A 15,871-nucleotide genomic window follows, 5' to 3' on the forward strand; every position below is an offset into this window, starting at 1 on the left:
TAACTTCTTCACTTTCCCAAGAAAAACTAGCCATATATAATCCAGGAAAAAAACATATCTTGAGGTCCTCAAAACCTCTTCCTATAATGACCTGCTCTCCTGGATGATTTTGATGGTGGGTCAGTGGTCAGTGGTAATGATGTGATAGTCATGATGCAGAGGTAGCCAGGGCATCAGAGAGCTGTACCATCATAAGCAAAGAACAAATTGCCCCTGCCTCCTACCCCACAGCAGTCAGTCATCAAGTCCTGTCAGTCCTGCCACTTTAATTCCTCTAGGATTCCTCAATTTCTCTCCAGGCCCACTGCCATGGCAACAGTTGAAGGAGCTTCACTACTTAGCAAGATAGTTGCAACAGGTACCTATGGTTTAAGTTTTGTCCCACTTCAAATTGTTGTCCATTCTGCAGCCAGAGTTACCTTTCTAACATTCAGCACATTTTGGTTAAAGGCTTTCAGTGCCTGCCTTTCACCTTCATCCTGAACTCACGAGAGTTCTTCAGGCATTTTAAATGGTTTGCAGTATCATGCTCGTTTATCCCCAATTTGATTGTGTCCTGTGCTGAGTCAGAATAGTAAGTGATATTGTGTGGGTGCTTAGTAGCAAAGGAAGATGCCTTAGATTAGCAAACTAGCAATGCCACAATATTTCTTCTTGCTCAATTACTGTTTGCTTTGTCCTGTTGAACTTCCGGTGTTTAATAGGTTTTACTTGCTCTGTAGGTATATGTGGTTGACATGAAAAGTGCTAAACAGTATTTCCAGTTCTGCTTCCTGCACAGACAAAAGGTGATATTCCTCAGTTCCCTTAGGATGAGTAGCGTCTACACATTACTAGTTTTGGACAAAAGGCTGAAATGCAAAGTGATATGTGGTCATTTCCAGGAAAAAAGTTCTTAAAGCCAGGGGACAATTTGATTTTCTCTCTTCCTCTACTAAAGGGATTGTGAAAGCACATTTTGATATCATAAGATTGAAGCAATCTGGATTACTGAGATGGTTGCTAAACTAACACCTAAACTATAGCTTCCCTAGAGAGTTTCCTGGACAGGCAGCAAACTCAATATGTATGAGAATCAACTTTTACTTTGTCGCTGGGACACCCTTACCCCAAGCCCATACCCATTCCAGCTCCAGCCATCCCCCCAGGGTGGTTCTTGGGCAGAGCACCCTGGGACCCCCTCCCACATGCACCCATTCCAGCTCCAACTGTACCATAAAGGCAGACCCAATGCAGTGAGTGCCAGGATCCCCCAGCCCATGCTCATTCTGTTTTGCCTAATTCATAGACACAAACATGGAAAGTCAAATAAAATGAAGAGACAGAGGAATATGTTTCCAGTGAAAGAATAAAATAAAACCCTAGTTTTAAAAACCCTAATGAAATAGAGATAAGTAATTTACCTGATAAAGAGTAAAACATGATTATAAAGATGCTCACTGAACTCAGGAGAAGAGTGAAGGAACACAGAAAGAACTTTAACACAGAGTTAGAAAATATAAAAAAGAACCAGTTAGAGCTGAAGAATACAATAAATAAAATAAAATACACTAGAAGGAATCAATAGCAGGTTAGGTGGTACAGAAGAATGGATAAGTGATCTGAAAGAATAGTAGAAATCACCCAATCAGAACAGCAAAAAGAAAAAAAAATTAATGAGGCTAGTTTAAGATGCATCTAGCGCAACGTCAAGGAAACTAACATTTTCATTAATGGAGAATAGAGAAGATAAAGGGGAAGAAAATTTGTTTGAAGAAATAGTGGCTAAAAATTTCTCTAACCTGGGGAAGGAAACAGATATCCAGGTCCAGGAAGTACAGAGAACCCCAAGCAAGATAAATGAAAAGAGATCCACACCAAGACATTATCATAATTTAAATGACAAAAGTGGGCTTCCCTGGTGGTGCAGTGGTTGAGAGTCCACCTGCCGATGTGGGGGACACGGGTTCATGCCCCGGTCCAGGAAGACCCCACGTGCTGCGGAGTGGCTAGGTCTGTGAGCCATGGTCGCTGGGCCTGAGTGTCCGGAGCCTGTGCTCCGCAATGGGAGAGGCCACAGCAGTGGGAGGCCCGCATACCACACACACACACAAAAAAGACAAAAGTTAAAGTTTGAGAATTTTAAAGACAGCAAAAGAAAAACAACTTGTCATGTACAAGAGAACCCCTCATAAGTCTACCAGATAATTTTTCAGCAGAAATTCTGCAGGCCAGAAGGGAGTGGCAAGATGTATTTAAAGTGCTGAAAGGAAAAAACTTACAACCAAGAATACTTTACCCAGCAAGGGAATCGTTCACAATTGAAGGAGAGATAAAGAGTTTTACAGACAAGCATAAATGAAAGGAGTTCATCACCACTAAACCAGCCTTACAAAAAATGTTAAAGGGTCTTTTGTAAGCAGAAAAGAAAAGGCCACAACTAGAAATAAGAAAATATATTGGGCTTCCCTGGTGGTGCAGTGGTTGAGAGTCCGCCTGCTGATGCAGGGGACACAGGTTCATGCCCCAATCCAGGAAGATCCCACATGCTGTGGAGCAGCTGGGCCCGTGAGCCATGGCCGCTGAGCCTGTGCATCTGGAGCCTGTGCTCTGCAATGGAAGAGGCCACAACAGTGAGAGGCCCGTGTACCACCAAAAAAAAAAAAAAGAAAAGAAAATATATGAAAGAAAAAAATCTCACTGGTAAAGGCAAATATATAGTAAAGGCAGTGGATCTGCCACTTAAAATAGTAGTATAAAAGGTAAAAGACAAAAGTAGCAAAATCAACTATAACTATAATAAGTAGTTTAAGGGATAAACAAAATAAAAAGTTGTAAACTCTAATGTGAAAAATGTAGAATGGGGGGGCAGAAACAATATAGTGCTCTTAGAATTCATTTGAACTTAAGTGACTATCAATTTAAAATAAAAAGATACATATATATATATATATATATATATATATATATATATATATATATAAACATCATGGTAACAACAAACCAGAAACCTACAATAGTTATGCAAAAATTAAAGAGAAAGGAACCCAAACACATAACACTAGAGAATATCATCAAACCACAAGGGAAAAGACTAAGAGAAGAAGAAAGGAACAAAAAAGAACTACCATAAAAAACCAAAACAAAACAGAAAACAATTAACAAAATAGCAGCAAGTACATTCATATCAATAATCACTTTAAATGTAAATGGACTAAATGGACCAATTAAAAGACATAGGTGGCTGAAAGGATAAAAAAAATTTTAAAGGCCCTTTTATATACTGCCTAAAAGAGACTCATTCTAGAGCTAAACATACACAGACTGAAGGTGAAGGGATGGAAAAAGATACTCCATGCAAATGAAAACAACAGGAAAGCTGGGATAGCAATACTCATAACAGACCAAAGAGACTTTAAAAAAAATACTATAACAAAAGACAAAGAAGGACATTACTTAATAATAAAGGGTCAATCTAAGAAGAGGATATAACATTTATAGATATCAATGCACCCAACATAGAAACACCTAAATACAATATATTAAACAAATGTTCACAAACACAAAGGGAGAAACTGATAGTAATGCAATAATAGTGTGCATATATGCATAGAATATACGCTGCATATATGCATGGAATCAAATAATGTTAGGGCTTTCTAAAGGAACAAGTCCAATTGTCTCTCTCAAATGCCTATATAAATGGGCAAGTAACATCTGGCAAAGGGTAGTATGGCCTTGCATCAATGGATAGATCATCAAGACAGAACATTAATAAGGAAATATTGACCTTAAATGACATATTAGATCAGATAGCTTTAATAGATATATACAAAACATTCTATCTAAAAACTGCAGAATACACATTCTCAAGTGCATATAGAACATTCTCCAGAATAGATCCCATATTAGGCCACAATACAAGTTTCTATAAATTTAAGAAGATTGAGTTCTCTTTTCCAAACACAATGATATGAAATTGGAAATCAATTATAAAAAGAAAAATGGAAAAATATAAACATGTGGAGGCTAAACAACCTGATACTAAACAACCAATCGGTCAATGAAGAAATCAAAAAGAAAATCAAAAAATACATTGAGAGAAATAAAAATGGAAACACAATTTTCCAAAATCTATGGGTTGCAGCAAAAGCAGTTAGAAGAGGGAAGTTCATAGCAATATAGGCCTACATCAAGAAACAAGAATAATCTGAAATAAACAATCAAACTTTACACCTAAAAGACCCAAAAGAATTAGAAAAAAAAAACTCTAAAATTAGTAGGAGAAATGAAATAATAAAAAACACAGTGAAAGTAAATAAAATAATGACTAAAAAATATAAGAAAAAGCAATGAAAAAGAAGAGAGATGGCTCAAACAAACTCAGAAGTAAAAGAGAAGATACAACTGATATCACAGGCCATTTATGACAAACCCAAAGCTAATATCAAAATCAGTCATTAAAAGATGAAAGCTTTTTCTCAAAGATCAAGAATAAGACAAGGATGCCCCCTCTCACTACTTTTATTAACCATAGTATTGGAAGTCTTAGCCACAGCAATCAGACAAGAAAAGAAATAAAAGGAATCCAAATTGGAAGGGAAGGAGTAACTGTCACTATTTGCCAGTGCCATGATACTATATATAGAAAACCTAAGGACTCCACAAAAAAAAACTATTAGAATTAAGAGATGCATTCATTAAAGTTGCAGGATACAAATTCAATATACAGAAATTTGTTTAATTTCTATACACTAATAGCAGACTATCAGAAAGAGAAATAAGAAAACAATCCCATTTACAACTGCATCAAAATGAATAAAATATCTAGGAATAAATTAAACCAAGGAAGTGAAAGTCCTGTACACTGAAAACTACAAAACATTGATAAAATATATTGAAGATGACACCAGAAAATGAAAACATATCATGTGTTCATAGATTGGAAGAATTAATATTGTTAAAATGTCCATACTACCCAAAGCAATCTACAGATTTATCAATCCCTATCAAAATACCCATGGCATTTATCACAGAACTAGAACAAATAATCCTAAAATCTGTATGGAACTACAAAAGACCTCAAATAGCCAAAGCAATCTTGATAAAGAAGAACAAAGCAAGAGTTATCATGCTCACTGATTTGAAACTATACTGTAAAACTTTAGTAATCAAAACAGTGTGGTCCTGGAACAAAAACAGACACACAGATCAATGGAACAAAACAGAGAGCCCGGAAATAAATGCTTATATGGTCAATTTTTCTAGGATAAAGGAGGCAAGAGCATACAGTGGGGAAAAGACAGACTCTTCAGTAAATAGTGTTGGGAAAACTGGACAGCTACATGCAAAAGAATGAAACTAGACCACTTTCTTACACCATATACAAAAATAACTTCAAAATCGATTAAATATTTAAATGTAAGACCTGAAACTATAAAACTCCTAGAAGAAAACATAGTCAGTGACCTCTTTAACATTAGTATTATCAGTATTTTTTTAGTTGGATCTGTTTCCTCAGGCATGGGCAACAAAAGCAAAAAAAAAAAAAAAAAAAAAGAATGGGACTGCATCAAACCAAAAAGCTTTCACACAGCAAATGAAACCAACAGCAAAACAAAAAAGCAACCTACTGAATGGGAGAAGATATTTGAAAATGATATATCTAATAAGGGCTAATATCTAAAATCCATAAACAACTCATACAAATCAATATAAAAACTCTGATTAAAAAATGGACAGAGGACCTGAATAGACATTTTTTTCAAAAAAGACATACAGATAGCCAACAGGCACATTAAAAGATGTTCAACATCACTAATCACCAGGGAAATGCAAATCAAAACCACAATGAGATACCACCTCACATGTGTCAGAATGGCTATTATCAAAAAGACAAGAAATAAAAACTGTTGGCAAGGATGCAGATAAAGAAAGAACACTTGTGCACCATTGATGGGAATGTAAATTGGTATAGTCACTATGGGAAACAGTATGGAGTGTCCTCAAAAAACTAAAAATAGGACTACCATACAATCCAGGAATTCCATTCCTTACTATTTATCTGGAGAAAACAAAAACACTAATTTGAAAAGATATATGTGACCCCAATGTTCATTGAAGCATTATTTACAATAGCCAAGATATGGAAGCAACCACAGTGTCCATCAATAGATGTATGGATGAAGAAGATGTGCCATATATATATATATATATATATATATATATATATATATATATATCATAAAAAAAGAATAAAATCTTGCCATTTGCAATAACATGGATGGAATTAGAGGGTATTACGCTAAGTGAAATGTCAGGCAGAGAAAGACAAATACGTGATTTCAATTATGTGTGGAATCTAAAACAAAACAAACATAAAACAGAAACAGACTCATAGATACAGAGAACAAATTGTTGGTCACCACAAGGAAGGGAAGTGGCAGGGCGGAAGGGGGTGCAAAGCAAAATAGATGAAGGGAATTAAGGGGTACAAACTTTCAGCTATAAAATAAATACATCTCAAGATGTAACATACAGCATAAAGAATATAGTCAATAATATTGTAATAGTGTAAGGTGACAGATGGTAACCAGATTTGTGGTGATCATTTTGTACTGTATAAAAATATCAAATCACCGTGTAGTATACCTGAAACTAATATAATATTGTGAGTCAATTATATTGATACTTTAATTTTAAAAAAAAACCTTTTACTTCACAAAGCCAATGAGATATCAGTGTTATTTATTACCACATACTGGTACGTCATGCATAAGCAGCAGTTTACCAAAAAAATGACTGCATCATTGCAATAATTAGTTTGTCTTTGAATCATTTCACTTCCCCCAATACATTTACCTTCCTTTTTCTTTTAAACAAAAAATTCAAACCAAAATTCATCTTTATGACTTACTTTTACAAATAGGAGGGCTTGGATTCCAGACACCTATTGTCTTATTTTCCAGTCTGCAAGAAATGGAGGCTGTGCCTAACATTGAGAAGTCAGGGTCACAGCTGTAGGTGACAGAAGAGCCATAAGTGTAGAAGTCTTCATCTCCACCATTGTGCTTCCCATTGCTGATGGCTGGAGGAGGCTCACACTTGACAACTGAGATGAGTGAGTGAAGAGGAAGAAATAATTAGGGAAAGCATCCTTACAAATCTAACATTCATGATGCAAATTCTAATGAAGGGTATAAGAAGCAGCAAAGATGCACAGGAGTTTTATTACATAACATGGTTTAGGTTTAGAGGCAAGTCAAAAAAAGTCTTTACTTACTTTCGCAAATGGGGAGAGGATCACTCCAGCCAACTCCTTTATCTTGGATCTCACAAAAACTAGTGGCTGAGCCAGTTAAGATATACCTGAGTAAGATAGGATCAAAGATTTTAATGGAATTATTCCTACTATAAATTAATTTGAATAAAGGAGTCTGAACAAATGGATTTATTACTCAATATTAAAAATGGAGAAATAATGTTTTTTCAGGTAACATTTCCTATTGAGAACTCCATTTTGTAAAATGTTATCACTGCAATGAGATGTGTGTGTTCACTTGTTCTTTTATTCTGTAATCTATTATTGGACGCTGACTAGATATCAGGCATGGAGTTCATTCAGAGCTCAAGCAGGACAATGTAGAGTAAAAGACTCATTTGAGTGTGTTCTGCAATTTTCTTTGGATGAGTGTACCAGCCAGATTACTGGCGCCAAACTCTCTTGTCCTCTGCTTTGCCACCTCCTGATGTCCAGATGCTTGCCCTCTCTCATACACCATTAACTCCCACTTCATGACCCCCCATTTCTATGGCTCTTGACACGTCCTAAGCTTTCTTCAGTTTGTTTTACTACCCCATATGAGTTACAGAAAAAAAAAAAAAAAGCATCATTAGTACAATTTCAAATTGTACTATTATCAAGGAATAAACCTATAATGTGACTGAACACGAATATAAATGTTACCTTCAGCAATCTAAGAGGCCCTGAAATTTATTTACTAATAACTTTTTAATGATAATTTAATAGTAATTTTACTAAGGTAAACTACAATAAGAATTAAGCATTTCTTTATCTTGAAATTTCTTAAAAATGTAATTTTTCTAACCTAGCCAGGAAATCAAGTGAAAAGTGTTGTTTTTGGTTACTCCAATAGGAACACTTTGGTGTTCCAACAGGATGTTAGTTCTGAATCTTCTCACTTTCCCTCTTGGGAGCCATACACAGTAAGGGAAACATGAGAAAATCAAACAAAATGAAACAATAATATCCAAAAAGTGGAGAAAAAATGTTAGATATATATGACAAGCATAGGAGAATCAACATATACTTAATTGGACAACCTAAAGAAGGAACACAAAACAGAACAAAATAGCTATCTTTAGATATACTTCTGGTAAGTGTTACAGAAATAAAATAATATTTTAATCTACATTTTTAAATTGTACACCATATAGCAACGAAAAATTGAACCAAATTGTCCATATCAAAACAACTAAGAGTAGGATTACTAGATTTAAAAGATACAGAATATCTTTGGACAGCCAAGCAAAGACTAAGTCACATATAAGAGTAAAAAACCCAGAGTTCTCTAAAGCAACATCCTCCAGAAAAACAGACACAGCAATATCTATAAGATATTCAAGAAAAGAAAGTATGAGCCAAGGACTTTATATCCAGCCACATTATCTTTTAAGTAGCAAAGCCTCAGACAGTATTTAAAGCTGCAATAATTCAACAGTAATTTTTACTCAGAGACTTTTCCTTGGAAATCACCAGAGGACAAACTATAGCCAACCCAGAGATTACAGGAGAAACTAGCAAAAACAAAAACAAAAAACAACTGATAGTACTGAGCATGCAGATCTAAGACAAAAAGGTGTGGTTAAGAATGACTGAATGAAATATAAATGTTATGTGCTCTGACAAGTTGAGATGATATAATTAACAAAAATAGGAGATCCACCAGAGGACAGACAGCAGAAGCAAGAAGAACTACAATCCTGCAGCCTGTGGAACAAAAACCACATTCACAGAAAGATAGACAAGATGAAAAGGCAGAGGACTATGTACCAGATGAAGGAACAAGATAAAACCCCAGAAAAACAACTAAATAAAGTGGAGATAGGCAACCTTCCAGAAAAAGAGTTCAGAATAATGATAGTGAAGATGATCCAGGACCTCAGAAAAACAATGGAGGCAAAGATCAAGAAGATGCAAGAAATGTTTAACAAAGACCTAGAAGAATTAAAGAACAAACAAACAGAGATGAACAATACAATTACTGAAATGAAAGCTACACTAGAAGGAATCAATAGCAGAATAACTGAGGCAGAAGAATGGATATGTGACCTGGAAGACAGAATGTTGGAATTCACTGCTGCAGAATGGAATAAAGAAAACAGAATGAAAAGAAATGAAGACAGCCTAAGAGACCTCTGGGACAACATTAAACACAACAACATGCACATTATAGGGGTCCCAGAAGGAGAAGAGAGAGAGAAAGGACCCAAGAAAATATTTGAAGAGATTATAGTCGAAAACTTCCCTAACATGGAAAAGGAAATAGCCACCCAATCTGGGAAGCACAACGAGTCCCATACAAGATAAACCCAAGGATAAACACGCTGAGACACATAGTAATCAAATTGGCAAAAATTAAAGACAAAGAAAAATTATTGAAAGCAGCAAGGGAAAAATGACAAATAAAATACAAGGGACCTCCCATAAGGTTAACAGCTGATTTCTCAAAAGAAACTCTACAAGCCAGAAGGAAGTGACATGATATACTTGAAGTGATGAAAGGGAAGAACCTACAACCAAGATTACTCTACCAGGCAAGGATCTCATTCAGATTCAATGGAGAAATCAAAAGCTTTACAGACAAGCAAAAGCTAAGAGAATTCAGCACCACCAAACCCTCTCTACAACAAATGCTAAAGGAACTTCTCTGAGTAGGAAACACAGAGAAGGAAAGGACCTACAAAGAGTTAGTTTGATCTGTTTAGGATTACACAGTTTGTGTTAGAACCAGAAGTGTAGTTTACTGATTTAAATTTAAATGCTTTTTCTATTCAGTCCTTCTGTATTGCCAAAACTGGCACATTCTTCACTATGTCAATATAGCTTATCTTTACTCATTTAAAAACCAGCACATATATCTATATGAGATATAGATATATAGATACATGGATATAGATATCATTCTTTGTCCAAATATATATTAAAAACCTTTTCATCTTAAAAGAATGAAACACCTACAAAATTGTGGTTTCATTACAGATGCATGAAATGCAGGATATTAAAATTCTTTTAATGTAGGATAACTTTTAACCACACTCATTTTTTCTCTTCTTTCTCTATAATTGTTTATTTCCCTTACTATGTATACTTAAGCATTGCTTTTGAATAATCCTAAGAGATTATGGGACACTAAGATAGGCTGTAACTTTCAATTTTATCAGTTTGAGCCCTTCCAATCCCAAAGGTCATTTTAAGCCTATTTACTATTTAATATAAAATTACTTGGCTTTCTCAATGCAAAGTGATTGTTGGGTTTAATTGTAATATATAAACAATTTAGGCCATTTCATCTTGGTAATATATCTTGAGAACAAAAAGCCATGATGTATTCATGGAGTAAGAGTCTAGAGTCACAGCCTTGTTGTTGCAGTCTGCAATCACTATGTTTAGAATAACCTCTGTGTGCAAAAAAAAAAATCTTTAAGCCACAGGTCCTGAGTTGGGGGGAGTATAGTGGTGGTAGGATGAAATGGAAATAGTCCATATGGTTTCTGCTCTCATAGAACTTTCTAAGTGATTTCACAGTTGGTCTAGTGCTCTTTAGTATCTTTCCTTAATAAGTAAATGCCTATAAATAAAATGGATAATTGTAAAAAAAAAAAAAAAAAGAAAAGGAGATGAGGGACAGAGTGGAAAAAAACCAAACTCATTGATTGCCTCATCTGTAAGTGCTGGAAGTAAAATCAAGCTATAGACATATATAAGTACTTAACATTAATGTTGAATACAAAGTAAACACTAAGATAATACAAATGACATAAATTTACTGGTTGAAAAGACAGAGGGGTGGGGAGGGAAGGAGAGAGTACAAGATAAGTTTACTGTTACTTATAACAAGGAACAAGTTTAAAAATAAAGATAGAAATAAAGAAGGTATTTAAACGTATATCTAATTATATAAAGATATAATAATTATATACAGGTAACCACTAGAATCAAATTTTGAACTCTCCTAAATATATATATATATATAACTGCACATATATAGTACAAAATATGAAATAATATGAGAAAATTAAACCTATAAGTATCACTAATATCAATAAATGTAATTGGACTTGTCTCCTTTTGAAAGAAAAAGACCTTTTAGTTGCAACAAAATTCGACTCTATGCTGTATACAGGAGACAAATCTAAAAGTACCTCAGATAGGTTAAAAACAAAAGGAGGGGCAAAGTTATATAAAGCAAATGCAAACAAAAAGAAAATAAGGGATACTGGTTTTAATATCCTATGAACTGGACATCAGAATCAAGATCCTTAAATTACACAAAACGGGCATATTAAGGTGTTAAAGATTTCGATTTGCAGTGAAGAGCTATAAATATTTATGTACCAAAAAATGTAGTAGCAATTTTAATAAAAAAAATACATGGGTCGGGGCTTCCCTGGTGGCACAGTGGTTGAGAGTCCGCCTGCCGATGCAGGGGACACAGGTTCGTGCCCCGGTCCGGGAAGATCCCACGTGCCACAGAGCGGCTGGGCCTGTGAGCCATGGCTGCTGAGCCTGTGTGTCCGAAGCCTGTGCTCCGCAATGGGAAAATACATGGGACATAAGAAAAGTATGCTATTATTTATCAAGAATTTTTGTGATATTAAATAATTATGAAATTAATTTACTTTAATTCTTATCTTTAAGCTTGAGATATATAAAGGAAAGCATAATTAAAGATTCAAAAGAGCTAATAAATAAAGTATACCTCTTATGTATATATCAAAGTCTGTATACTAAGAGTAAACAATGTAACTTCGTTTCAAGTGCCTATGGAATATCAATTAAAATTGATTATATATTATGAAGTACATAATATTCTAAAATGTAGAAACCTTAACAAATTCTAAAAAGTAGAAATAATACAAGTAATATTCTCTGTTAGTCCAGAAGTCTTAGTAACCAATGGAGGAATGCTTCTACCATTTAACACAGCAAAAGTTCCATTAAACTAAGTTTGCTCAATTTAGCAAATAAATAACCAGGATGCCTAGTTAAACATGAATTTCAGGTAAACAATAAACATTTTTTAATATAAGCATGCCCCAAGTATTGCATGGGACATACTTGCACTAGAATTAAACCAGGAATCCTGTATTTTATCTGGCAAATTACCTGGCAAATTAAACTTGAATTTGGGTCTCATCAAGTCTGGTTCCTCAAGCAAATGAATAAACAGACAAAGAAGGGTGTTACTTTCCTGACTGATTAGCCATGGGAAATTGGGTTGCTTAAAAGCAACAAAGGTGATGATGTATACGTCTGGAATGCAGGGAGATTTCCTGGGCACCTTTTTGTACTATTTTCATGCTCTCTAATTAAAGTCAATGAAAACTATAACAACCCAATACAGGCAGGACTGCTAATGGCCCAGACCCTTCAAGAATAAAAGTTCAGGGCTTCCCTGGTGGTGCAGTGGTTGAGGGTCCGCCTGCCAATGCAGGGGACACGGGTTCGTGCCCCGGTCCGGGACGATCCCACATGCCGCGGAGTGGCTGGGCCTGTGAGCCATGGCCACTGAGCCTGCACGTCCGGAGCCTGTGCTCCGCAACGGGAGAGGCCACAGCAGTGAGAGGCCCGCGTACCGAAAAAAAAAAAAAAAGTTCAGGTGATCCCATTACGCAAGGAACCACGATCAGATGAAGTGGTGACTGAGGGTAAAGTGGATATGGAATGAGTAATAGAAGCAGGTAGTTATAAATACTAACTACAACCACATGACCAGTTGCAGAAATAAGAACCATAATAGTTATAAACATTTCTTTCTTATTTTCATATGAATAGATTTGGTCTAAATTAAATTTTTTCTCTTTATTTTTTCATTCCTCTAACATCTAAACAAGATGTGTTAATAGTAGTTTAGCTTATATCTCAGTATTTAAATTACAGGATATCAACAGGGAGGTATGACTTTGCTTAAAGAGGATCGTCTTTGGGGGAGAGAGTTAGCATGTTTTCAGTTTTATGAGGTATAGTTGTATTATGTAAGTTGGAAGCATAATTTTGCTATTGCTTTTATCTGGAAGTTAAGCTAAGTATGGTTAAAACAAGTGCATATAAATACCAAATTTGACAAGGGATGGACCCTGGTTGATTCAAATTATGTCAACTTAACTAAGCAGAAATTACTTTTTCCAGAATTTTCTTCCATGCATAGCGCCAAGTTAGTGTTGTCCATAAGAGACGATGGAAGTGAATTAATACCCAAGTTCTGTATATGCTTGAAAGATCAGAGCAGAGCACAAGACGTGACTGCAGTTCACACATATTGTTGCTTCTCTGTGCTATCACCTTGTTGGCATTGGGCACAGCCAGGACGACAGCAAACCCAGCTCCTGGAGGATGTCCTCCTTCATGTACTCCAACTCCTGATCCAAGTATGTTAGCACTGTGGGGAAGGGCAACAGCTTCTACAAGACATTCCCATCTTTGAAGCTGAAGGCTAAGAGGCAGTGAAAGAACAATGTGAACCCCAGTCAATACTCATGGGTATACTCTAATCCATACTGTGACTTCCAGTCTATACTCCACTCAACCATGTGGGTCCCATTTTGGTTTTGCATCTCCCACTTCACATTCACCTTCCCTTTTTGACTGCCTGCCCTGCGGACCTCAGGCCACGTTAGCAAACATAGAAGAAACAGCCTCCTCTACACTGTTTCACCAGCTGCCAGTACTGTATCAAGTCAGATTCCTGTAGTAAATCCTTTATTTTATATTTATGTATATATAACCCTAACCCTAACCCTAACTGGTTGGGTTTTTTTATATACATTTATATATGAAACAGATATAATATTATTTATATTTCTATTTCTCTGAATGAGTCCTGACTAATATAACTAACTGATATAAATAGATAAGAAAAATAAAATAAAAGAAACATAAAAAATGGAAAGTAAGAGGTAAAATAATCACTATTTGCAGAGGATATGATTGCAAACTGGGTAATCCCAAGAGAATTCAACTGTAAGACTATTATAAATAATAAAAGAATTCAAAAAGTTAACATGCAGAAATCAATAGTATATATATATATATATATATATATATATATATATATATATATATATATATATATATATATATAATGTTAGAATATTTAATGGAAGAAAAGACCCAATTTAAAATAGCAAAAATAAAATGCCTAGGTTCAAACACTTCAAGAAATGCAAAATCTATGTTAAGATAATGTTGAAACATTCCTGAAGAAACAAGAGAAAAACACTAAAATGAATGGGGCAGAACATGCCACCCCAAAATAGGCCACTTTGGCATCAGGATTATTTTCAGCTAAAGACACCTGAAAATCAGCAGATGCAAGAAGAGGTTCCTGACCTCCCCTTTTCTTCCTGAAAGCAGATCAAACTCCCAAGTGAAAGATGCCTTTTCTATACCAGGAGGAAAGAACATTTTTGTCACCAGAGATGGAGTATTGATTTCACAGAGAAATCTGTACTGAAGGCCTTGTTAAAAATAATGCTTATCTCCCTTTAGTCTCCCTATATATTTTGATACTTTTCCACAATTACTATTCTTTCACCAATCTAATATAGAAGCACTTAGGCCCAACCACTTTGAGGTTCTTCATTTTCCTGTGAAGGCTCCCATGTACGTATAAAAGTAAGATTGATATACTTTTCTCCTATTAATCTATGTTAATTTAATTCTCAAGCCTAGTCAGAGACCCTAAGAGGGCAAAGGGAAAGTTTTCCCTTCCCTACAATAACATATTCTTGTCAAGGGAGACTCAACATTTAAAAAAAAAAAAAATCAGGCTTCCCTGGTGGCGCAGTGGCTGGGAGTCCGCCTGCCGATTCAGGGGACACGGGTTCGTGCCCCGGTCTGGGAAGATCCCACATGCCGCGGAGCAGCTGGGCCTGTGAGCCATGGCCGCTGAGCCTGCGCGTCCGGAGCCTGTGCTCCGCAATGGGAGAGGCCACAAGAGTGAGAGGCCCATGTACTGCAAAAAAAAAAAAAAAAAAAAAAAATCTATTCTCCTAAAATTAAGTTAAAAGCTAATCCAACACTGATTTTTTTCTTTTATTCTAATTTAACTTAATCTATTTTTTATACAGCAGGTTCTTATTTTCCATTTTATACATATTAGTGTATATATGTCAATCTTAATCTCCCAATTCATCACACTACCACCACCCCCAACCAGTTTCCCCCCTTGGTATCCATACGTTTGTTCTCTACATCTGTGTCTCTATTTCTGCCCTGCAAACCGGTTCATCTATACCATTTTTCTAGGTTCCACATATATGCATTAATATGTGATATTAGTTTTTCTCTTTCTGACTTATTTCACTCTGTATGACAGTCTCTAGGTCCATCCATGCCTCTACAAATGACCCACTTTTGTTCCTTTTTATGGCTGAGTAATATTCCATTGTATATATGTACCACATCTTCTTTATCCATTCATCTGTTGATGGGCATTTAGGTTACTTCCATGACCTGGATATTGTAAATAGTGCTGCAATGAACACTGGGGTGCATATGTCTTTATGAATTATGGTATTCTCTGGGTATATGCCCAGTAGTGGGATTGCTGGGTCATATGGTAATTCTATTTTTAGTTTTTTATGGAAG

At 35.5% G+C, this 15,871-nt stretch overlaps 1 protein-coding gene across 1 annotated transcript in view; it reads right to left on the bottom strand.

The window, feature by feature from the left end:
* The window catches only part of LOC136118087 (C4b-binding protein alpha chain-like), a 39,111-nt gene that overhangs the window by 13,236 nt on the left and 10,004 nt on the right, over positions 1 to 15,871 (bottom strand). The window contains exons 5-6 of the mRNA XM_065871251.1: positions 7,262 to 7,347; positions 6,896 to 7,090 (exon numbers count right to left, since the gene is read on the bottom strand). Of these exons, the coding sequence (XP_065727323.1) occupies positions 6,896 to 7,090; positions 7,262 to 7,347 (281 nt within the window). The remainder of the gene's footprint in view (positions 1 to 6,895; positions 7,091 to 7,261; positions 7,348 to 15,871) is intronic.

Source organism: Phocoena phocoena, chromosome 1, assembly GCF_963924675.1.
Source record: "Phocoena phocoena chromosome 1, mPhoPho1.1, whole genome shotgun sequence".
Lineage (NCBI taxonomy): Eukaryota > Metazoa > Chordata > Mammalia > Artiodactyla > Phocoenidae > Phocoena > Phocoena phocoena.